Below are 26,595 nucleotides of genomic sequence, written 5' to 3'. Positions count from 1 at the left end.
TGCTAGCTAGTTTGCTTTGTGTCAGACTAGTGAGAAATGTCCTGAAAATGTTTGTATTCCTTTCCAATAGATGGATAACTTTATGAAGATCAAAGCATGGAATTATTTGCCTGAAAGGATTCCTTCTTTTGGAGGTATCACTCGATTCCCCGTGGTTATTACAACTATACGCTCCAGTGTTGAAGGTGAATATACCCGCAGATGCGACAGTTGTTTGTTGATCTAAAAAAAAAATAATATATTATTATTATATATTATATATTATAATAATAAACTTATGTTTGTGTAAATGCCACAGGTGTAAGGTCTGAAATGTTTTTGGAGTTATGTTTCTATCTGCTTCAGGAGCTGAGATAAATAGTTGAATTTCCAGAAAAGCTTCAGGTTTTCGGGAATGACTTTTAAGTCACCCATAGGATTTTGAGTTATGTTTTGCCAGGCACTTTAGGCCTTAATGGGTTAAGTCTGTAGGATTACAAATTGAAAATAATAAATTTTGGGTGGTGTCACACCTGAGGTGCGTGGACCAAAAATGGACCTGTCGGGGCTTAATACCTGACCCTCAGGTGAAATTTGTGGGAGAACGGATAAAAACATACATTGTGGGATTGAATATGGCTAAATTGAAGGACTAAGGGGAGCTTGTGGACTAGAAAAGTAGGAGGATGAGTCTGCATTTTTATAATTGATTTGCCTTAACATCAGTGAATGTTTGTGAAGATTTAATGTGGAGTAATAGTGTATTTCCACTGGAGCCCAGCACCGCACTGCTCGGCTTGCTGGCGTGTCAACTCAGCCCAACCCAGGCACGCACTGTGTTTCCACCTCCAATGTGCATCTGGGAGGCTGGGCGGAAGTCGCGTATAACCGACAGCGACAATAGTAGAGCGCGGGAAACAACACATAACCAAAACACGGAAGCCATGGAGGACGACGCTGCCCGGTATTGGTTGTTCGTTTTGTTTTTTGTGGTGCTTCAGATGTGGCGCTTCTTCAGAGCTTGCAACGCAAGGAGGATCGCCGCCGCGAAGAAAAGGACGATTTTTTTTATCGTGGGTTGGGTAGTTTCCCCATGGTCTGGACGGGCCATGAAGGCAACACAGACTTTTAATTAGGTAACCTAAGCGCATTTGGAGCTGTTGTGTTCTGGCGTGGCCGACAGTTACTTGCAAATTTTCATTAAATAGTTGTTTGTTCACCGCTTGGCCACCAACCACCAATTAGTTTACCAACGCTTCAATACATGTACATTAAAAGAGACTGTTGCAGCGATGGCACCGGCAGCTTGTTCACGGTGAGTAATGACGAGCAATAATTATTTCATCCGTCCTAATTTTCATTCATGAAATCAGATGACACAACATATGGCCACATACAGACCTATTTAGCCCCAAAATATAGGACAACTCGAATGTATTAGCTGCTGCCGCACACTTGCATGTACACTCGCATTTACAAAACACGAGATACTACGGCAGTCGAAAAGTTATAACTCACAACGTGAAGTGTTGTTTTAAAACCAAGATCAAACAGATTAAACATGTTAGACACTCATCTCGAGTTCTATTTCTAGTTCCTCCATTTCCATGGTTCCGGCTGACATGATCCTCATCTATAAAAGAGGATAACAACCGGAATCCAGTCTCTTTTACCTTCTCGCGCAAAACACCAGGGTTCTGAGTGACAAGCAATGCAGGCGGTCGTTTGGGACTCATAGAACTGTAGTTACATACGTAACTGTCGTTGTATTTTGTCCCTCCCGACCGCCAGGTGGTGGTGGTGCTGAAACGGCAAGGAACACCAATCACCAGCGATGTCAAAAGACCTTGGAAAATGTATCTCACAGAGGGGCCTCCGCGGGACCGCTAACCACATCCAGTGGATGAGGAGAGGTAACATCCAAACTGTAGAATCTGGAGAACGTCGAAGGCGACGACCAGGAAGCAGCTGCACAGACATCCTCCAAGAACAAGCTTTTCAGAACGGCCCATGACGTAGACACACTCCTGGTGGAGTGACTGCGCATCCCAGGATGAGGGGGACGACCAGAGACCCGGTATCACTGCCGGATCGCATTTTCGATCCATTGAGAGAGGCGTTGCTTGGAAACAGCAGCTCACTTAGTCGGGCCCTCGCGCCCTCACAGGACAACAAAGACTTGGAGCGTCATCCCCATCCATCGACGGCGGAGTAAAACGAGCGAGACAAATAGGGTGGTTGGCTTGAGAGCCAGACAAAACTTTGGGAACAAAAGAAGCATTTGGCCACAATGTGACCCCTGCCCCGTTGGGGTGCCAATGAAGGCACTTGGATTAACAGATAGGGCGTGGAGCTCCCCCACCCGCTTAGCGAATGCTATTGCAAGTAGAAACGCCATCTTACGAGACAGTCAGCGAAGTTCCCTTTCGGTCAACGGCTCGAAAGGACACCTGCACAGTGCGTCGAGCACCAATCGAAGGTCCCAGGCGGGGACTCAAGGCGGGTTCCTAGAACTAAGGTAAAGGGCACCCCTGGGGGAGGAGGCCACTAGCCTATGGCAACCCACAGACTTGCCATCCACTGCAATATGGCGGGCCGAAATGGCTGCCACGTAGTTCTTGATCGTAGAAGGGGAACGCCCCTTATCAAACAGATTGGAGAAATGCCAAAACAATGGGAATAGGGCACATCATGGGATCCATCCTGCAGCTTGCACAGCACTCCGCAAACAACTTCCACCTGTTAGCATACAGCGAACGAGTGGACGGAACACTGGCATTAAGGATTGTATGTCTAACAGAAGACAAGCACTCAGTCAGCAATGGGTCTCCACCCTCAGCGGCCAGACACAGATGGAGCCGACGAGAATCAAGATGCCAAATCCCCCTTGAACACCCCTTGTCCAGGGGTGTGCCAGGGTATCCTGGCCTAGGGGGCTGCTCTGTTCCCTCAGGGAAAACCAGAGGGGACAGTGAGTGGACTCCTCGGAGGCAAAAAGATCTACCATCGCTTTGCCGAAGCGACTCCAAATGGGGCCCGGGAGAAACATGGCCCGCAGACTGGCAAGGCGGGGGAAGTTGCTACGGGCGGACCTCGTCCCGCCCTGATGAGTTATGTGATACACAGTGGAGGTGTTGTCCGATCGTCCCAGGACATGGCACCCTGCCACGAAGGGCAGAAAATGAATAAGGGCCAGCAGCTCCAGCACACTGATGTGCAGCGACCTGTTCCCTGCAGACCACTGGCCTTGAGTAGTCCTGTGTTGCCAAACTGTACCCCATCCGCTCAGGCTGGCATCGGTGGTGACAACTTTGTGACGTGCAGGTACCACACCTAGCGGGACTCCCGCTGATAGAACAGACCGGCGACCTCAAGGTGCGAGAGCACCCATGAACCTAGTGGCACAAGCAACGTCAGGAACGTTGACTTGCCCAGCAGACGCAGAAAAAGGACATATGGCAGCATCCGATTGGCACGCAAGAGAGAGATGAGGCGTAGCACATTGTCTACCCTCTGTGGGGATGGCCGAGCAGTCATGGAGGTGATGTCCAACGACATTCCGATGAACAGAGTCTGTTGAGAGGGAACGAGAGAGGACTTCTCCAGGTTGACCTTGAGTCCAAGTCATGACACTGATGTAGAAGCATCGACGGAGCCCTGGAGGGTGTGCATATTAGCCAGTCATCCAAGTAAGGGAGCATCTTCATGCTACTTGACTGCAGGGGTGCAAGGGCCGCCCTCACTACACGTGTGAACACTTTGGGTGAGCGTGACAGCCCGAAGGGGAGTACTCTGAATTGCCAGTGGCGACCCCTGTAGGCAAAGCGGAGAAACTTCCAGTGCTGGGAAGCAATAGGGACGTGGAAGTAAGCGTCCTTCAGATCGATTGATGTGAACCATTCCCCTCGGGTGATCGTCCTCAACACGGCTTATGTAGTCAGCATGCGGAAGGGCAACACCCTGAGGTAACCTGAGTCGCCAGCTCTTGAGCTATAGCTAGTGCTTTTTCCAGGTCACTGATGACAGTCTCTCACTTATGGCGCCACACTTGAGTTACAGCGGTGACATTCCTGCCCCCCCCCCTTTCCTTCCGCTCCGTTTCAATGAGCATTTAGATCTCAACTTTTCACAATTACGTTATCGCGTTTTGTCAAACAGTGATTTAGTTGCAAATGCAATTAATCGTTCAGCCCTAAACACTGCCACACAAAAAACTACAAATGTGCTGACTGCTTCATGGCATACGGTACTTCACCCTTTCCCTATTCGTTAGAAAAGCGGAAGTCAAATTGAATGTTGACGCACAATTACTGCTTTCCTGGCAGAAGATGCAAAAGAACTGAAAGGTTTTGTCTGAGGAGACAAAAAAAATTGGAAGCTACCTGGATAAAAGGACAGTCAAGGATCAACACTGGCCCGGCCTTCACTCGCTGGTGTGAGTTCAAAAACAACGCAATGTGCTTATCCTCATGCGAAATTTGGTCTTCCTTCAGGCTTAACCACTTTTGTCCATAAGGCGCTACCATAATCAACATAAACTGAAAGTTCCTTTGTGTTGCTTTAACAAAAAAAATTTAAATTAAAAAATAAATAAAATATCTCACCTTGTACTTCCACTTTGCTTCATTCTTGTTTTTATTCTGTTCCCTAATTTCAAACTTTTCCACATTATTTTGCTTTAATGTTTCCTTTTCTGGTATTGTCACAATATTCTTCACTCCCTGGAAAAGAAATTACTGCATTATTTGGTATAATCTCTCATAGAGCTACCTGTAAATGAGACGGAGAACAGTTTAACGCAACTGCTCACTATTAAAACTAAACTAAAACTATCCATCTGAACCACTTATTAAACTAATAAGTTTAATAAGTTTAATAATTTTATGAGTTTAAACTAAACTCATAAAATTTGTCACCTCTGACAAACAACAGTTCCACAGAACATTCTTATCTTTGTAAAAGCACATTTCATACAGCTTTTGCATTGGACTTAGTGAACATATACTGTTGACAGTATGTGTGTGAGCAGCTCTGGCAAAAGGGTCCCCATGTGTCCAAAAAGATTTTTGGACAAATGAAAATCTAACTGAGATACTGCTATACAGTGTTCCCTCGTTTCTCGCAGGTTCATCTTTCGCGGCCTCGCTGTTTCGTGGATTTTTACAGCATGTTTTAGTTTTTTTTTACATTGTGCTTTTTATTTTTTTGTTTTTTACAGTATATGCACGTGACGTCCGTCGCCGCTGTCAGAGTGCTTAGCGCACAACTTGCCACCCGCCCTACGGTTCACGCAGTCCCGCGCCGGCCACAGCGCTCGAGAGGATTTTTGGGGGCACCACGGCGATGCGGCCCTGCGGTCAAGATGGGTTTACGTGTCCTGCCTCATATCTTCATCATTAAAATTAAGATTGTCCGCCCCGAACCATGCAGTCGTGCCTGTTGACGACTCAACGCGTCATGCGTCCCCCATCTGCCCCACGGTTCACGCAGGCCCGCCGACCACGAGCGCTCAAGTGGAGTTTCGGGGGCACCGCGGCAATGCGGTCCCGGTTAAAATGGGTTTACTTGTCCTGCCTCATATCTTCATCATTAAGATTAAGATTGTCCGCCCCGAACCATGCAGTCGTGCCTGTTGACGACTCAACGCGTCATGCGTCCCCCACCTGCCCCACGGTTCACGCAGGCCTGCCAACCACGAGCGCTCGAGTGGAGTTTCGGGGGCACCGCGGCAATGCGGTCCCGGTTAAAATGGGTTTACTTGTCCTGCCTCATATCTTCATCATTAAGATTAAGATTGTCCGCCCCGAACCATGCAGTCGTGCCTGTTGACGACTCAACGCGTCATGCGTCCCCCACCTGCCCCACGGTTCACGCAGGCCCGCCAACCACGAGCGCTCGAGTGGAGTTTCGGGGGCACCGCGGCAATGCGGTCCCGGTTAAAATGGGTTTACTTGTCCTGCCTCATATCTTCATCATTAAGATTAAGATTGTTCGCCCCGAAAATCGTTTGAAAACCGTTTGAAAATCATCGGTCTCCTGCGTCTCGGAGATAAAGGGCCTACAAATTGCAGATTTTTACCCGGGATGGGAACCATCGCCAGCGGGGTAACTTTTTGAAAATCCTCGTCCTGGACTACCTACATCCTACCGGGGACATACGTGGATTTGTCAATGACGAAACCTTTCCAACGGTGTATGGCCCGTCGTGCGCGTTCACGACCTGGAGATAGAGGCCTGACAGTTTCTCCAATTTCATGCTCAGGAACCCTCGAGCGTGTGTCCTCCACTGCCCCATGGCTCACCCCTAGACTACACTGAATGCGTGTGCATTGCGGATCGACTCCGCAGATTCGTTGCTGCGGATCGACTGCGGACCAGCTCGTCGTGTCGAGACCGCCAGACGAATAGACCCACGCGGGCAGGCGCCGGCCACCAGGCAGCAATGCGCTTCCAAGCCAAAATGTATTTTTCAGCCTCATATCATTATCATTAAAAATTAGAGTGTTCTTTCTAACAGCTGTTTTGTTGTGTGTGTTAATTATTATTATTTTTTTTTATTATTTTAGGAAAACATACCGGCCCGAAAAAACATTTTCTCGATCGCCGTTATATTTTGGTTTCTCAAATACCAGTAAATGTTTTGGATATTAGTGCAATTCTATTTTATAGTATTATTAGTATTTTTAAATCTACAAAGGTTTGAACACAGAGTGTATAGGCCTACTCTATTTAAAAAAGAGATAAAGTATGTGAGAAAATGATAAAGCCTATGAAGAAAAGTGCATGTATAACGTGTGTGGTGAGGCGTAAAACATATATAATAAAAGAAAAAATATATGATATGAACGAAAAAACATTTAGAATAAACGAAAAAATATATAATGTGCTGTATAAGTAAATAAAAAAACATACTTTTGATGGAAAAATGACTAAATAAAAAAAAAGAACATATATGATGAATGAAAAGCATTCCTAATAACCTAAAACCTACCAAGACGAAAAAACATATTAACGAAAAAATTTATATTATTAACCGAAAATAAAAAATTAACGTGGATTTCCAATATCGCAGGTAGTTTTTGGAACACAACACCCGCAAGAAACGAGGGAACACTGTATACACAAAATTGCAATTGGACTCAATTTGAACTTAATTTGTTTTATTTCTTTAAGGGGGTGGCATGGCTCAGTGGTTGAGTGGTTGTCTCCCATCTGTGAGGTTGTGGGTTCGATCCTCACCCCTGGTGGCCATATCGAAGTGTCCTAAAGCAAGACACTAAACCCCAACTTGCTCCCAGTAGACCTGGCAGCGCCTTGCATGGCAGCAGCCGACCACTTGTGTGTGTGTGTGTGTGTGTGTGTGTGTGTGTGTGTGTGTGTGTGTGTGTGTGTGTGTGTGAGGCTCAAATTGTAATGCGCTTTGGGCACCATATAGTGTAGTTAAAGTGCTATGTAAAAAGCAGTCAATTTATCATTTTAGCAGGTGTACCAATAATTTTGTCCATGTGTCTCTACTTAAAGGTGTATTCAAGGATCTTTTGTGCCTTCCGGGTCGATCATCTTAACGATTGGTTCTCGATCATGTCAATCAATCTGATATAACGACGTCGTTGTGCGTGCTCGTTCCTAGCTGCGCATGTGTTTGTAGCATGTAGCCTGTGAGCTTCGGACTCAGCCTTTCATCGTTCCACCGATCCCACAGCATACTTTGAAAATGAGAGCCGCAAGAAGACACCCATCTATAAAGCAAGGCCGGCTGCAGAGACTGATGACGATGAAGATGCACCCGCACGTTCCTGACATTTGATAGGCGTTTCCCCCGGACAAGCTGGAGAGCTGGTAGGATGGTCTTCCGCATGTGCATTGTTTTAAAAACAGACAGACGATTGGCTTCTACTTTTTGAGAAAATCCTTGAATACACCTTTAAACATCATCTGCCAGTGTGCTTACCTTTGGCTTCATTGACTGCTCCATTTTACTCAAGATATCTCTTGCATGGGACTCCAGAGCTTTGAAACTTGAAGATTTAGGTGGAGGGGGTGAATCTTGTATAGTTGTAATTTTTTTCTTTCCTCCGTCTTTGGCCTTTAGCGTTTTCTGAGATTTTGAAGCCTTAGACATCTTTGGGCGTTTGGGTAGTCTATGGGGTTTAGGGAGGTTGAAGGCTTTCTTTCTGACTATCTCCATGCTTGGTGAGGGAACCTGAGCCGGTGAAACAGGATCTTCAGGATCAGAGTGGGGCGATGGGGGGCCCTCGACTGGCAGCTCACTCTTAACGGTTTTAGTCGCAATCTAGAGACAGAGAACAACTGAATCATCTTTAGAAAAATCAACCATCAAAACATTACATTTTAAGGTTACTGATTAATTTGGCTGGTTACTGGTTGCTTGGTTTATAAATTTATCATAAGTAATAATCTACAAGCCAATGGGGTTCTCAAAGGAACGGGCCATTAATAAAGAGGTATAATTAGGGCCCAAACAGCGACCGCTGCGAGGTCCCTCTTTTTTTTTGTTCCAATTATTAGTAGGGCCTGAGCAGCTACTGTCGCCTAGCGTGGAAAAATATGCAAGACTCCCGGCACGTTTGACCGAGAGCTACGAAAATTGGCAGGCACGTGCAGCGCCCCGAGACACACAAAAAAGTCACTGGAAGCCATATCCTAAAATGTACAGAAAGTAAGGTAAGGTAAATTCCACTGATTGTCACACCCAACTAAGCGGGGGCGAAATTCGTTCTCCGCATTTGACCCATCCCGAGGGAGCGGTGAGCAGCAACGATTGCGCTCGGGAATCACATGGTGAACTAATCCCCCAATTCCAACCCTTTATACTGAGTGTCAAGCAGGGAGGCAATGGGTCCCATTTTTATAGTCTTTGGTATTAGCAATGAATGTTTAAATGTCCAATATTGGCCCATTTTTGCACATTCACTGTGGTCGTTCTTTTTGCCCATTTGCCTACAGTTTTCATCCGATTTGCTTCTAACTGCTTTTGAAGTCAACCACTGGCCATGTCACCAGGATGTGAATGTTTGCTTTTCACCAGCCAGAACCACCAACCAGTTTATGGCACCAAAGTATTTTATCGGAAAGCTCCATCTCTGCCGAGTTGTTTGTTAAAATTATAAACAAAAATGAACCAAATGGTCCGGTGAAACTCAGGTCAGTACATTCCAGCGTTACATGTGACCAGAGCGCCTTCAAGTGGTGACGATCGTAACTGCCCTCACATGGAAGACCTATGACCCACAAAGCAATCTTACACATTTCACATAGAAATTCATCACATACAAGTGAACTTACGCACAACTGAATGTTGAATGTATGTTTTTTTTGTTTGGAAAAGAATGTCATATGTATTTCAACCTGAATAATGATGGTAAATTAAGAGATTTCTTAGTTACTCCGGAAAGAACCAAATGATCTCATGAGACATTATTAGTTGATATGTGTAACGATAACGTGTTTTGCTTGGAAGAACTTGACTTGCCAGCCTGACCAATTTTATTTCTTAATTATTAATTCTTTAAATAATTTGGAGTTTAAAAGTCTCGGAGTTGAGTTGAGTCAAAAGAGGGACGGCTCGTGCCCCTCTTTTTTTTTCTTGAAGAACACGCCCCCACAACTTTAAAACAGCCGGCGCGAACTTTGTTCACTCTCTCATTTTCCCGCTGTTCCTGCTTTTTTCCACCTTCTCCCCTCCGTCTGGCCCTGAACTGACAAAAGGACTCCCCAGTGCCGTGCCACATTTCTCAACCACGTGGCACCTTTGTTCCCTGAACGACCAAGTGTCTCGGACTTGGCGATTGCACCGAACCGCCGCCTTGCATCAAACCCCGGCGCGCGCCCTCCTGCCAGACGGACACTTTTTGGCTCTTTCATTTTCATATTTTTTCTTTTTTTTTGTGTTCGTTCCACCTCGGCGACACAATCACCGACGAACATTTCCGTGACCCCATGTGTCACCCGGCAACCACAGTTTGGACTGGCAGTGCGCAATTCCCGTGCGTCAACCAGCACCTGCTCCATCCTCCGAGTGTCCCATCGCGGCGAGAGCTGGTTCAACATCTGGTCTCCCTCGGGACGCAGACACGCAGCGGATGTCGGCCTCAGTAGCGGGATTTGGCCAGCTGATACGTGGATCTTCTCGCGTGCCTAGAGGACAACTCCGGCTGCCGCCCCGACCTCGCCTGGAAGGGCAATCCACCTTGAGCCGAACTGTGTCGCCCCTCGTCCTACTGTGTTAGATTTTTTGTTTGTTTTTTATTTTTATTTTGTTTTTTGCCTTGCCATTTGGCAGCAGTTTTTTTTTCCTTCAATTGATTTTCCCTCCCTAGCTCGATTCAACTCACTCCAGTAAGTTGCACGTCTCATAGCCAATTTGACATATCGCTGGTGCAACTTCCATTTCACATATCTCACAGATTTGGCAAGTCAAACCTTTCCTTTCTACCTCGTTAAATTGTTCCTTTCTTATTTCTATTAGCTTTATTTTTATCCCTTTTCTTTCCACCGTATGATAGTTAGGTAGGCAGTATTTTGATTCTGTATGTGTAACCGTAGTGAATAAATGCATGTTTTTTTTTAAAATCTAGTTCAGTCTCAATCGTGCTTGTGTCCGAGTGGCTTAGTAATTCTTTTAGTAATACAAAGAACCACAAACATTGAATGTGGCGACTTCAGATTATGAATAAATCAATGAGGATTCGCATTTTATTTGTTGCGTAAAAGTAGCGTTTGTTGCATAAAACCTGGTTTTGCACCTGCACCTGATGATTTGCTACTACTGCACCTGATAATATATATATATATTAGTTGTACACCGTAGTACAAGGGTTTTTAGAACATTATTCAAGGGATAAAGAGTGTGTTTTATATTATGCTTCTACTGAAAATACAGTCAGAGACCCTGGGTGATACAAGCTTTTATTTGGATAATTCTGTATTACAATGTTTAAAACGTTTGAAAACATTAATAATGTTTCAAAAACAGTATTAAGTGAGATATTTTTTTATGTATACTCGACTGATAAGGATCCACAACAGAAGATAGGTGATTTATCAAACCAATTTTTGACAAGGTGCTTTTTTCTTATTTTGACATATACTTATGGTTCTAACTTCTAAGGAGTCACAGCAGAAAATGAGGAAAGTATTGTTACACAAGTACTGGTCAGGAGGGTGAAGAGTGGACCGAGTTGGTACTTATGATTCTGACTTCTGAGTAGGCACAGCAGAAAATAAGGGAAAGTATTGCAACACCAGACTTAAAATTTTTACTTTTGAGTCGAAACAAAATGTTGGTAATTTCAATAAACTACAAATTAAAAAATAATTAAAATGTATATTCCATCCATCCATCCATTTTCTTAACCTCTTGTCCTCACAAGGGTCGCAGGGGGCGCTGGAGCCTATCCCAGCTGGCTTCAGGCAGTAGGTTAAAATGTATATTTAAAAAATAATAATAATCTATATCAAACAGTGACACTAATATATCGAAGCGAACCTGAAATTTTGAGTATCGTTGCACAGTTGCACCCCTAATATACAGTTGTGGTCAAAAGTTTACATACACTTGTAAAGAACATGTCATGGCTCTAATGGGCTTCAAGTTATTTCTACAACTCTGATTTTAAGAGTAATTGGAGCGGATACTTTCATGTTACAAAAAAAGATTCAGGAATTTTTGTTCTTTAAAGTCATAAAAATAACAAAAAATGTAACAGAAAAAGTGAGCAAATCTGTTGGATCAAAATATACAGACAGCAATGCTAATTTTTGGTTGCATGTCTCTTGGCCATGTTCACTTGAGTAGCCATCCACAAGATTCTGGTAAGCTTCTGGTTGAATCTTTGACCACTCATCTTGACAGAATTGGTGCAGTTCACTTAAATTTGTTGGCTTGCTGACAGGGACTTTCTTTAGCATTGTCCACATGTTCTCAATGGGGTTTAATAAGGCAGGACTTTGAGAAAGCCATTCTAAAACCTTAATTCTAACCTGATTTATCCCCTCCATTACCACTTTTGATGTGTGTTTGGGTCATTGTGCTGTTGGAACACCCGAGAGTGTCCAAAACACAAACTTTGAGGTGATGATTTTTGAAAGAAAAAAAATAAAAGTTAATCCTCCTCCTTCATTATCCAGTTTACACTGTGTAAAGCACCAGTTCTATGGGCAGCAAAACAGCCCTACAGCATTATACTACCACCTTGACGGTAGGCATGGTGTTGTTGGGGTTAACCTCACCTTTTCTCCTTCAAACTTATTGCTGGGCATTGTGGCCAAACAGCTACATTTTTGTTTTGTCTTACCACTGAACTTTCCTCCAGAAGGTTTTACCTTTGTCCATATGATCAGCAGCAAACTTCAGTCGAGCCTTAAAGTGCCATTTTTGGAGCAAGAGCTTCCTTCTTGCACGGCAGCCTCCCAGTCCATGGCGATGCTAAAACACACTTGACTGTGGACACTGACAGCTGTATTCCAGCAGCTTCTAATTATTGGCAAATCTGCTTTTGGTGGTTCTCGGTTGACTCTTCACCCTCCTGACCAATTTTCGCTCAGCAGCAGATGATAGATTGCATTTTCTTCCTGATCATGGCAGTGATAAACAGTACCATGCACTTTATACTTGCGAACAATTGCTTGCACTGCTGGTCTTGGGACCTTCAGCTGCTTTGAAATGGCTCCAAGCAACTTTCCTCACTTGTTCAAGTCAATGATTTGCATTTTCAGATCCGTTTTGACAGCGTTGAGCTCCTATGACTGTCCATTGTAGCGTTTGTGGGCATTGGTATCCAATGAGCCCTATTTCAATGGCCTCAGAGAAGTTGCAGTCACTCAAAATCACACACAAGAAGTTAAGCGGTAATGGTATGAGGCTCGTTTCATTGACAAACAAAAAGAGTTGTAGAAAAAACTGGACATTATCTTCTTTACAAGTGTATGTAAACTTTTGATCACAACTGTATATACAGTATATATTATATACTCAAGTGCGAAGAAAGTTTATTTTAACTTACGAACATGTGGAATGAGCGATTTTCAGCGCACAGCATTTCACCCTTCTTAATTCCATTATTCAACCAGGTAAGAAACTCATTGAGATAAAAAAAAAATCTATTTTCCAAGACCCAGTGGCGTAACATAATGTTGAGAGACCCCGGTGCAAAAATTAAGAATCCAGCCACAAAATATGTATTCCTGGGCCAGAGCACCAGACATTGACGCTAACCCGAAGGAGCTGGCAGGCACCAAGTCTAATAAACACCAAGGAGATGCACAAAATACTAGCTACTCTGACATAGTCATACATTCATACATGTCGGCGCCAATGACACTAGGACAAGGCAATCAGAGATTACAAAGAAGAATATAGCTAGGATTTAATCTAGAGACGTAATCTCGTCAGTGGCTGACTAGTTTTTGTAGCAAGCAGGGGTTTCTGTTTGTAGATAATTAGTCTGGGGGTGATCCGACCTGCTGAGGTTGGACAGCCTTCACCCTAACTGGGATGGTGTCATCACTCTTTATAGAAATATAGATTAGTGTTTGCACCTTCCATGACAGTGCACATTAGAGCAGGCCGGGCTACAAGTGATTAGCAAGCCTGTTAGAACGTGTGCACATAGTGTTTTCTATAGATTAGAGCGTTGCACCTTACATACAGATTCACTAGTCACTGCTGCACCACATACTGAATTGTTTTCTATTGAGGTGGCTGCTCACGACTCTTCCATGATTGGTTACTCCGAATAAAGTGTTTTTTTTTTTATACAAATACTTGTGAGCCAATAACTACTTATCAGAATCCTACAGTAATAAAACTCATGTTGTAATTTTTGTCGTTCGAAGTACAAAAGGCAACGCAATGTTATTAATATTATGACTGGGAACTCTGTAACGTTAAATAGCTTGGATAAACCTACTGTATTGAAACTCAGTTTTACAAATATTAGATCACTTTCTTCCAAACATTTGCTAGTTAATGACTTAATTAGGGATAACCTTAACCTGATTGTTCTTTGTGAGACCTGGTTAAAACTAAATGATTTTTTATCTCTACATGAGGCCTGTCCTCCAAACTTTGTGGGTTCTCATGTTGCGCATCCTTGTAAGAAGTACGGCAGTGTCGCCCTTATTTCCGAATCTGTACTTAATTTTAGTTCCCGCTCCGCCTTTAATACATTTGAAGTTCTTGTTATACGATCTACAACCTTATTACCGCTCTATCTTGTGGTTATTTATCGTCCCTCCAGGCCTTACTCTGGCTTTCTCGATGAATTTTCATATGAATCATATGAATTCCCCGTTAGAACCGTTAACAGTAGCTTTTCAGACCATAAATGCTACTTTTCATTTCACGCAGATAATAATATATGTATAATAATAAATGTAGCGACCCATAAAAATGGTAATACTGTACCTTAAATTTGGTACTAACTCGGGGTTTAGTAACTTCAAATGTAATGATGTTGCTTTATACTACGGCTAGGTCTGACCATTACTTTATTAAATTTGACGCTTTGGCTCATTGCCAACATCGCAAACATAACCAAAGATACAGCAGCTGTAACATTAGTTCAACTACTTCTGCGCTCTCTGAAATGCTACCTCTGGCAACTATGTACTTTCCTTCTTATACTGGTTCAATAGATAATGTCACTAATAACTTTAATGCTGTTTTGTTAAATGCCCTGGATAATGTAGTGCCAATAAGAATTAAAACTCGTTCGAAAAGGCTTACTCAGTGGTTTACAGATGTAACCAAAAACACTTACAATCATGTAGACAGCTTGAGCGCAAATGACAAAACTTGAGGTCTTTCGTCAAGCATGGTGCGATTGCTTGCATAAATATAAAGAAGCTCGTTTTAGCAAAAACTAATGATCTCTCTAGAATTATCTGTCTTAATAAAAATAACCCGAAATACTAGTGCTGTCAAGCGATTACATTTTTTAAATCTAATTAATCGCAGGATTTTTTTATTAATTAATCGATTTAATTAATTTTAATCTCATATCTGCTTAAGGTCCCCAAATAAAGAATTTGAATTCTAGAACATTACAAAATTGTAGTGCATGACTAATCAATTGAATACACCACAAAGAGAAAATTTTAAATCCATATTTTTATGTGTGCTTCATAAATGAAATTCAAAAGAAAACATTTAAGCACATCAACAAACCAATTAGGCCAGGCGTTATATAAAAAGATAATCTAAACTTCAATTTTGTTAAAAAAAAAAAAGACATTAACAAGTGGACGGTATGTGCTGCTTTGAACACCCCTTTTTTTTCTATTATTAGTTTTTATTTAGTTCCTCAGACCCCAATATTAGATTTGGTAGAGGCATCTTTTGTTGAATTACAGGTATAATTATTTAATAAAAAATATGTTTCCTCTTGTAAACATTACACTGTGCCGTTTAAAAAGGTAATGTTAAAGCTTTTTCTACATCATGCATGCTCCACCAATGCCCAGATGAGTACAGAGCCCTGACTATTTTGCTTTGATTGCACCTATCAGCTTTTATCTTCCCTTTATAGTAGAGTGTGCGGACACCGCACACGCCACAGTTTCTTTGGGGAGGGGAGTAGTCATGTCTTCCTTTGTCAACTGTGGACGTACTCGCACGAGCACCATGAACGAGCCTGAAACAGATGCTGCAGTTACGGTTTGGGCCAGAGGTGGCAGTCGCGGGTAAAAAAGAGACAAACTGCACAAAGATCCTTCATCATTCAGCATATAATGTATACATGTATTTAAGGCAAGTTGTAAAAGGTCTGAAGTCCTCTTGCTTTTGTTTAACAAATAGAACACATCATAAATCATGCTGTTTCTACTAAGTACTGTCTCAAATGTTTTCCAATATCAATACTGTAAATGTATAGGATCATATGCCGAGAAAAGTTTCTTAGGAGTGGTAATATGGCGGCCTCACGGCTTCAAAAGTCTTGGCCTATGGACTATCCAGTAATATAGACAGATCAGTGGTTCACATTGACTGCGGAATGGATGCGGAACAGCATCTATACGGGAAGTCAGGCATCTGCATCAAGGTAGACCCGGTATATTTAAAAATAAAACCATTTGCTATTTCGTTTTTAGCTAACTACATAGCTTGACATGAGTTAAAAGCCAAAAAACAAGCTCAAAATAAATTAAGCATGACAAAATAACACTATTTAAACACAAAATGTACTTACTCATGGTAGAAGTCCCAGAAATAATGTCCCAAAAATATTATCAATGTGAACGACAGGCAAGCATTGCTATTGTTTATAAGTAGAATCGTGAACTCAACTCTTCAGCGTGAATTCCCGCGATCTTGCAGTCTCGTGGGTGCAAATTTACACATACAGCTCACGCACCGCACTCTGTGTGAATTGCAGTCTGTAATTTGTCACGTGTGGTCACCGTGTGAACTCGCCTTCAAAGTTTGGCTCACTCTCTTGTGCCGCATTTGTGTCCATGTCAGTTGGTTTCTCACTCTCGTCGTAGTGGCGCACCCTGCAGCCTCCCTCAATGGGCCAAATTTCAAACGCTTGCGCATTGACTACATACTCCCAATCAATTGCGTTATTTTTTAATGCACTAATTAGCTGTGTAATTAATTAATCTAATTAACGCGTTGAACTGACAGCCCTACTAAATACTTATGTGATGCAGTAGCAATATTAACGTAACAGCATCCGACAGAGCCACCTGCATCCAGCTCACAATTTTATGCAGTTTTTTACACAAAAGATCCATCTTATTTGATATGAGATTATGGGCTCATCCCTATTAAATACCCACTGAAGTCCCAGGTCCGAAAGTCAAAGTAGCGGAGCTACTGCTTACGAAGCAAAGCAAGCACATATTACTATCCTAGAAAATCGGGTTTATTATATTTTATTCCACGTATTTTTTGCTGCCCGTACCGTTGAACGCACCGGCACGAATGAGGTATCAAAAGATGCGGCTCGATTTGACTCGCTGCAGCATTACTGTTCTTGGAATTCCAAGTTACCATGGCAATGCAATTCCCCAAAATTCCCCCCAAAAAAGTCCCATTGGAATGAATAGAGAAGGAGGAATAAAGTCCACAAATCAACAACCTTTTTTGAAGCCACGCTACGCGCGCATATGATAGCCGGCCGATATGATTGTTAGCTTATTTTGTTGCAACTTTTCCCATCTTTAGCTCAGTGTCAAAAAAACTTTAAAGGAATGTAAGCTCTCCTCCCTGTGCGGGTCACACTTTTCCGGCTATTCACCCCCATGTTATTTTGGTCGCCTTTTTCTCCTCAATTTTTTAAAAGCAAGTTTTCAACCTGCTCTAATTCTGTTATTTTTCATCCGATATCAAATAATGAGAACATGCTCGCGTTCCCCAAACCCTTGCCGTTCTAACGAGCCATTTCTGGAATCTGCATTTTGAACCGTTAAGTCGTGAGAGCCCTTTGTTCGAGGTGTGCGCTTTTTCATACAACTCAGTTGAATGTGTGTGTGTGATGTGTCCAACAAGTCGTGAGAGCCTTTGATCGAGGTGTGCGTTTTCTCATCCAACTCAGTTGAATGTGTATGCGTGAATGTATATGTTTCTTAAAGCGACAGTAAGGAACTTTTAATTCATGTTGATTATGGTTAACTTCCACATTTCTTGACCGATTTCAATTGTTCCAATTTTAAACTGTTTAGCTCATTTCCAATTGTATTTTAGTTTTTAAATACATTTTCAAAAATAAAAGCATAACATTATTTTATTTTTTTTATATGTAATGGAATGCTGCTATTTAAATAGTGCTTTTTTAACTATACTGCCTGGTCTCTCACTTCTGCATAGCAACTGCCTCAGCCAATCAGGGCTGCCTGTCATCTCTCTCACTGTTGAGCTCAACTCACCGCCTTTTTTTCTATGTGTACTCAAGGCTTGGCCTTTGTACCACTACTACTATTGCAAATACTATTACTACTACTACTACCTTGGACATATAATTAGGTACGCTCAAGATTCTCACCACTCCGCCCACCCAGGGCGGCGGACATCTTGGCCAATTGATTAGGTATGGTCAGGATTCTCCTCCCCCCTGCCAGCCCAGGATGGCGGCCATCTTGGCCAATTGATTGGGTACGTGCAGGATTCTCGCCACTCTGCCCACCCAGGGCGGCGGCCATTTTGGCCAATTGATAACGTACGCCCAGGATTTTCGCCCGCCCGCCCAGGGCCGCGGCCATCTTGGCCAGTTGATTAGGTACGTCTAGGATTATACCCCCGCCCAGGGCGGCGATTTGACTACTTCTAAAATTACTAGAACTACAAGTACTACAGCTTCTACTACTACAAGTACTTGCTACTACTACAAGTACTACTACTACAAGTACTTGCTATTCCTACAAGTACTACTACTACTGCTTCTACAAGTACTACTGCTACTGCTTCTACAACAAGTAGTACTGCTTCTGCTACTATAAGTACTACTGCTTCTACAAGTACTGCTTCTACAAGTACTGCTTCTACTACTACAAGTACTACTACTATGACTAATACAACTACTACTACTACAAGTACTTGCTACTACTACAAGTACTACTACCACTACAAGTACTACTACTACTACTATTTCTACAAGTACTACATGCGTCTTTCCACATTGCAAGAGTCAGCAGTCCCATTCAAAATTTCCGCGGAAATGTTTCTAGTTTATTATTACTGTACTGTATTTGTAGCAAACACAATACACGTACCTCTGAGAGTCTAATCTCTCTAGCAAGATCTTTGATGAGCTGTGAGGGTTTCATGTTTTCTGGAAGCTCATCTTCATGTTCTAAGAGGGCCTTTCAAGAAAAAAATCCATGTCAAAATTTTTATATAATAAAATTGTGATCAACAACTTGTATCCATCCTTTTTTCTCCGTACCTGCTTTTTTGTCCATGCTCTGAAGGCTCCATTGATGATTTTGGCACCATTGATCAGATATGGGGCTGGCTGCTTATTTTCTTTATGTAAGCCTGCATGAAGAGAAATGGAAAGTTATAGCAGTAATTACAAAAAATATATATATATATAAGAACTATTACATTTTAAATGTGTAAGCAGACTAATAGTAGGAAAAGCAGTGCTTACAGAATGCAACTGAAAATATCACAGACAACAGAAAAATTAAAACCAGAAAGCAAAAGGGTCCTATTTGTATTGTTAATATACAGGTAAGATCGGTCCTGATTCACCAATATGTTGGAAAGTTTGTTCAGAAACAATTAGAATTTCTGAAGACTTCTTCAACTGTGCATTGTGTGCCAGCACCACATCAGATACAGGTACTAAAGATGGTGAGAGTTGTGAAAACAATGAGTAATCTATCCATTTTCTTACGCTTTTTGTAAGATGATTGGGTCATTGAGGCAGCAGGGTGCCAATTACTAGTGCTACAGGTTGGCCACAAGATTTTGCAGTTTTATCGTTACCCATGAAATTATAAATATGGTATGAGTAATATATTGTAACGATGCTAAAGCCAAACACTTTATAGCATGATTCAAATCGGTGGGTGAAGACGGACATCTGCTATGTCCGCAATGTGGTCCCCGCAGAGGAGAGGCAGGCATAGCGGCAGTGCTACCCACATATGGCAAACCGATGGCGGGGACTTCCCAGTCGCCGCTTGGCCTCAGCACCAAGAAGTCCACGCAGGTGTGGGGCACCACCCTCAAGCAAAGCATGCTAGGAACCGCAAAGCTTCACTCTCGTTTGGCTTGCCGGTGTGCGCTTGCTTATTAACCCTAATACCAAACCTGGAAATGCATTTAAGCGTAGCGTGAATGAAATCTAGCGTGAGTGGGTGACGTCAGTACGCTGGCTGTGCATAAACTGCTGTGTTAAAGTGTGCCATATAAAATTACCAACACATCCCGGTGTGGACAGCCACAACTTAAGACGCGCTTTGGAACATGACACCGTTTGATTTAACGTGAATCGGTGCCGTCTTCGGTACCCATCCCACCCGGAGTTCACTGATGCACTGACTCTCTGGTTATCCACAACCCCTTTGAAATATTTTTTCAGCGGATATACGCGATTCACTGAAGTGACCTATTTTGGATTCAAAACGGCCGAAAGGTGAGGCATTTTCATGCCTGCTATATACTCTATATCAGACTTTCCCTAAGCCCTCATTCACAATCAGTCAGATATCTTCAGGCCATGACTATTGATATACATGTGAAGTTTTGGGTTTTACGAAGCTTGGGCAAGGGAGTTATTAAGCATTGCCTCTTTTGTAGTGAAGGAAATATAATGAAACACAAAATTTGATGTCAATACACTATTTCGAGGACTCAAAAATGTTTCCATTGGTGTTCTCCCAGGTCTTCAGATGGTACAGACCAAGTTTAAATAATTCAAATTTAATTTCTGGTGGTACATATTCCACTCCATAAAACAAAACAAAAATCTTTGAGCAAAAACATTTGTGTGTGACATCATAAGATGAATATGAGGCAAACGTTAAACTTTTCAGCTTTTATCTCCAGCTCTGTTTCAGGAGAGAGGAGAGGCCTTATAGATCAAAACTAGCTTGCATAACACACAACACACATGTACATGAATGAAATAGTGGGAGAGAAAATAGGGAACCTTTAATATAGGTTTGAGATACTATTTAAATAGTGGCTCCAAGTGATTCTTACTCAGCCAAATACTTTGATGTATGACGTGAGAACTTAGTGATTTGCTGATTTAATGACTGAAAAATATTAAAGAATCCACCTGTGTAATCTGAGGAGCAGGCACATATTGCTATGAATTTGCAGGCTCGGAGTTAATCTATTTTTCTTATTATATTTAATTTCATGAGTTTTTTGCAAGGTGTATGAAGATGTAAGTTGGAATTGTCCCAATACAGAACATATTACAGCCAACTACGGGTTGGGTTTTTACATGAAACTAAGAGTTCACCTTTGAATCGTTCAAGGAGATGGCGCCCCACGTACCAGCAGGCTGTCTCAAAGTTGGGGAATGGGGTGAGGGTTTTCACTTTTAGTCGCCTCTCAATTTCATTTGCTCTACGGAAAATCAACAGAACTGCTTTAGAATAATTTAAGTGTAGAATGTCAAACTGTTACCAACCAAAAATGTTAACAAGGCATAATCAAGGATGACAGTATGTGATAAAACAAGTGTTCAGACCTCATCTGCATCTCAACACTCAGGTTATGGACAAAATGGCCTGAGAATGCCAAGCAGTCAACCGGAGTCAGAATTGCATTGATCCAGCCTGAACAAATGCAGACATAATTCCAAGGAAAACTATAAAACATTCACAACTTGTATGATATCACAGATAAGTAATAACAGAGCTCCATACATTTTCTTTAATTGTGTTTTTTTTTGTAGTAGACAGGAGTACCAATATGTTTGCCCATACAGTGTATGTAGCCTACATGTTCTTATTTATAAATGTAGCATTAAAATGACATCTAACCAAAAACATGATTAAAAATAATAATAATAAAAATAAAAAACTACGTATAGGGTTGAAATTGTTTGAGATGTATTCTTGCATTGGAGGGAAAAAATCTGATTATGATTTCATAGAAATTAAGAATTACTGTATACATTTATGAATATTGGACATGTTCACATACTACTGAGAAATAAGATGTCACAAATTTTGACAAACTTCTACAGACTACTAAAATATGATTTAACATAGCTCATATGACATGAAGGCAGTTTTGCAGTTCTAACCTGATGGGATGAACAAAGTCTGTCCTTGCTTCAGAGAGCATCTGTAACACTTGTCCACTTGGTCAGCAAAGAACATTTCACTGTGATTGGATGAGGACCTCCAGCGCTCATACAGCGAAAGGTTGGCAGAGGTGGGCTTGATGAGAAAGAAAATATTTTCTCCCTGGAAATACATGACATCTTTTTGTACTAACAGTGACATGCTTTAAGGTTTGAAAGAAAATTTGGGCAATCTGAACACAGGTTACGACCGCTCCAAAATCAGTTGGTACCTTTAACACATGATACCAGACAGAGGCACCGCCACACTCAATGTGGAAATCTGTGTAACTGTCTTTGACACAGATCAGACAGTATTTAGTGACTTTTGGCTTTCCAAGCAGAGCATCTTCAGGCCAGTAGTTTTCAACCCAAGACAAGCTCTGCACAATTTGAGGGCTCTTCACAATACTATTCATCCTGTTCCAGAGAAAAAAAGTTACAAATACATTTGGGCATGGATGTCTTTACACTGTCAAAATTGTAGAATATTTTTAAGTTCTCTACTGTGTGTGTACCTTGAGTCAGAGAATTCCAGATTGATTATATTTAATACTTTCTTTCTGTTTGTGCTGTAATAATAATCAACAAACTCTTTAAGCTTCATCTTGCTATCAGTCTGTTTAGTAACATCAACAACATCAACTGCGACATCAGGACCTGAGATGTAAAAAAAACAAAAACAAAACATGGCAAAATTACAAATGTTCATGAAAACTTAAGCAAATTTCTATCTATTCATCTTTACATCTATTTTAAAGTAAAATAAAAGACCAGATTTAGGGTCATTTGGTGCACACATTTCTGCCCAATTTGGGTAGAAAATTTTTATTTTTATTTTGTCTCATCTCATTAGAGGTTGCCAAAGTGCATCATCCTTTTCAATCTAAGCCTATCATCTGCTATCTCCTCTCTAAAGAAGGATTTGCAAGTGTTGGTGAGTGTTTTTCTAAATGTTGGCCTAATATTTTGCTTTTTCTTGTGAATATGTTCAAAACGTCCTTGTGACAAGAAAAAAAGCATGTTTGTAAAACTGCAAACCTCTTAAGAGAACTACAACAGTTTTAGGGAATGTTTGGCAAACACTGCGACCTTGAGCTAACCCTGACGATAAATCAACATTTGCAACCTTCGCAAACAAACCTCAGTGGGATACGGGCTTAACACTACACCTTATCAACTATCAATCTATCAATATGATTGTACAGTATTGTAAAAAGGAGATTGCATGATGTGTAGAACTGAACGGATGAAACCGTGTTTGACGAGCTTCAATCGAGCCTTAACCAATAGCGTGTGTATATATATATATATATATATATATATATATATATATATATATATATATATATATATATATATATATATATATATATATATATATATATATATATATATATATATATATATATATATATGTGTGTGTATATATATGGTTGGGTGTATATATATATATATATATATATATATATAAATATGTCTCCCTCTACAGGTGTTCTTGTGTAATTGTTATTGTTTTTTTTGTTGACTCCGGCTGTGTTCCGGTAGATGAGTTAATAGTGGGCAGTGCGCAAACCACACGCTAGCTTACGCTACTATTCTACGGCTACAGTTTTCACAACTTCCTATGTTGCTTGTGCCAGAGAAAAGCATCGCTTCTTTACAGTAGAAGAAGAATAATAAATGGAAGACAACAGTAAAAAGGCAACTTTACTCCAGCCTCTTTATTTATTTTGAAAACTGTTCGCTATCTGTTAATTTGTGTTGGACACACACACTAAGGACAGAATAGTAAAAAAGCTGCTTCATTACGACAATACAACATCAAGGAAAGAGAAATACTGTTCAAGCTTAATGAGATAAAGACTATTGTTCACATTCATTGTTGGAGGAACTCAATCAACAATGTCACATGCAAGTGAAGTTGGACAGGAACAATCACACATAGGAGATGATTTTTCTACAAGAAAGCTCACTTCTCCCAAAGCAAAGATTAGTATTCCTACGGGAAAACAGCCAAAGAGGGCAACGCCAGTGGTTCGCCATTGCTACATGGCAGACGACAACCACAGAGCACAGCAACCCAGAAGGCCAATGCCAGCAGTTCACCAACAGCCCCCTGCTAACTCTCCCTTCATGCAGCCAATTGTTTCCTCCTTCAGCAGAGGTCCATTACAGCCACATATTGACGACAGGACTGGTATGAGTAATATCACAAGATACCTAGTGTGTCATGAACTTGTGACCTCAGGCCTCATCAAGATCAATGATTGCCCAGAGAACTACTGGGCTTGGAAGTCCTCGTTCCAGAATGCCACAGGAGGACATAACTTAAGTGCCAGCGAAGAACTTGACCTTCTAACAAAATGGCTAGGAAATCAATCTTCAGAGCACATCATGAGAATCAGTTCTGTGCATGTCGTTAACCCTGCTCTAGGCTTGGAGATGGTGTGGAATCGCTTGGAGGAGTGTTATGGCTCCCCTGATGTAATCGTGAGGACTCTTTTTGAGAGGATAGAAAACTTTCCCAAGATCCATTAAAAGGACGCATTAAAGCTTAGGGAGCTTGGAGATCAGAATTCTTCAACCTCTTCCAAATTGAAGGGTTAGACTCACCATACACACTGTGCACATGCGCAGATACTAATGAAACCGCAGGAAGAAGAGCTACAGGTTTCATGGGGCAGTCATTAGATGGAATGACAAGAGTGGCACTTCTCGCACTCATTGAGTGTAACCACATGCCCGATCCCAACACCTGCAGCTGCACAGCACCATTTTCATCTGAGGTCTATATCCCACAAGATCCCAATGCCTAGATCCAGAGGCTAAATATTACTTCTTTTGGGACGCGACATCCTTACACAAGGTCAGAGAGCATCGCAACGGTCCTCCTAATGCCCCTTATGCTTAGAGGTTCGACCTTGGCTGGTTTGTCATCGGCAATGTCTGTTTTGGGATCAGCGCAGTCAGAGTCTGTCACCTCCTTCTGAACCAACATGCTTGAAAATGGACGCCCATCTCTCCTGTATCCATGCCCCAAGCACCTTAAAGTGAAAGAAATGTTTTGCAACACAGCCTTTGATGACGGCAGTCTTGGCAATTCAATCTTTGAAAAGACCAAAGATGATGATAAAAGTGGGCCATTCCATTGAAATAAGCTCTTCCTCAAGCTCATGAATAAAGAGATGTTCATGGACAACACCAACAATTGGGTAGCACCACTGCCATTCCCACGGCTCCCAGACAACCAAGAGCAGGCTCTGAGTCGCCTTGCTTCCCTACAATGCACACTAGCAAGAAAACCTGAAATGAAGAGTCATTTCCTGGACTTCATGAAAAAAATCTTTGATCGCGACCAGGCAGAATTGGCTCCTGCTTTGAAAGAGGGAGGTGATATCTACCCATATTTGGTGTATACCATTCGCGTAAGCCAACCCAAATTAGGGTTGTTTTTTATTCCAGTGCTCAACACCATGGCGTCTCAATAAACGATGTGCTTCTCACCGGTCCAGATTTGAACAATAATTTGTTCGGAGTCTTGCTGCAATTCCAAAGAGAGCAAGTGACTGTGATAGCGGACATAGAGCAAATGTTTCACAGTTTCATCTTAAGGGAAGACCATCGAGACTTCCTTTGGTTCTTCTGGTTCAAATACAACAATTACAGCAAATAAATTGTCGAGTACAGAATGAAAGTCCATGTATTCGGCAACAGCCCGTCACCGGCAGTAGCCATCTATGGACTTCGTCATGCAGCACAACAGGGAGCAAGTGAATACGGCATGGACGCTAAACACTTTGTTGAACAAGACTTTTATGTCGACGACAGCCATAAATCCCTTCCATCAGCTGCTGAGGCCATCAGCCTGCTTAAGAGAACACAAGAGATGCTGGCCATTTCCAACCTGGGGCTCCATAAGATAGGATCAAACAATCCTGAAGTCTTGGAAGCCTTTCCTCAAGATGACCATGCAAAAAGTCTCCAGAATTTAGACTTTGATGACAGCTCAGACCACATCTAACGTCATCTAGGGCTCAGCTGGGACCTCAAACACAACCTCTTTAAATTCAGAGTGGGAACTGCAGCGGAACCATTCACACGAAGAGGCATTCTCGCTACTGTAAACAGTCTTTTTGCGCCAGTCATCATTCAAGGGAAATTCCTACTGCGAGAACTTACCAGTGGTGAGGTCCCCGACTGGGATAGTCCTCTTCCTGATGTAAAGAAGTCTGAATGGAAAGTATGGAAAAACTCCTTACACAAGTCTGAGCAACTTCAAGATTCCAAGAGCTTACACTCCTAGTACTCTTACCACTGCCAGCAGGAAGGAATTCCACATCTTTTCGGATGCCTCAATTAAAGTCATAGCAGCTGTAGCCTACCTAAAGGTGTTCAGCAACACTGAAAAGCGTCACATTGGCTTTGTCCTAGGAAAAGCTAAATAAGCTCCCCACACAGTCCCGAGATTGGAGATAGGAGCAGCTGTATTATATATATATATATATATATATATATAGATAGATAGATAGATAGATAGATAGATAGATAGATAGATAGATAGATAGATAGATAGATAGATAGTCATGGTGAGGCAGCTAGTTCCAACAAAGAGGCAGCTGAAGCGTATGTGCAAGAATTCAGTGACTTTGTGGAAGCGGAGGGTTTTCTACCTCAACAAGTGTTTAATTGCGATGGAACTGGGCTCTTCTGGAAGCGTATGCCCAACAAAACGTACATAACAAAAGAGGAAAAAGCCTATGAAAAACAGACTTGCAGTTTTGCTCTGCACCAATGCAAGTGGCGACTGTAAAGTGAAGCCTTTTCTTGTCTATCATTC

The 26,595-nt window shown here is 41.9% G+C and overlaps 1 protein-coding gene across 2 annotated transcripts in view; it reads right to left on the bottom strand.

Annotated features, from left to right (window-relative positions):
• The window catches only part of phf2 (PHD finger protein 2), a 155,926-nt gene that overhangs the window by 99,311 nt on the left and 30,020 nt on the right, over nt 1–26,595 (bottom strand). The window contains exons 5-13 of one of the 2 annotated variants that reach the window (XM_077572755.1): nt 22,274–22,415; nt 21,989–22,175; nt 21,717–21,879; nt 21,156–21,243; nt 20,925–21,031; nt 18,888–18,979; nt 18,715–18,804; nt 7,931–8,272; nt 4,584–4,700 (exon numbers count right to left, since the gene is read on the bottom strand). In XM_077572755.1, the coding sequence (XP_077428881.1) occupies nt 4,584–4,700; nt 7,931–8,272; nt 18,715–18,804; nt 18,888–18,979; nt 20,925–21,031; nt 21,156–21,243; nt 21,717–21,879; nt 21,989–22,175; nt 22,274–22,415 (1,328 nt within the window). The remainder of the gene's footprint in view (nt 1–4,583; nt 4,701–7,930; nt 8,273–18,714; nt 18,805–18,887; nt 18,980–20,924; nt 21,032–21,155; nt 21,244–21,716; nt 21,880–21,988; nt 22,176–22,273; nt 22,416–26,595) is intronic. The other variant, XM_077572756.1, reaches the window with a different exon arrangement.

Source organism: Vanacampus margaritifer, chromosome 8 (assembly GCF_051991255.1).
Source record: "Vanacampus margaritifer isolate UIUO_Vmar chromosome 8, RoL_Vmar_1.0, whole genome shotgun sequence".
In the NCBI taxonomy this organism is placed as follows: domain Eukaryota; kingdom Metazoa; phylum Chordata; class Actinopteri; order Syngnathiformes; family Syngnathidae; genus Vanacampus; species Vanacampus margaritifer.
This window is presented reverse-complemented; position numbering and strand designations above follow the sequence as displayed.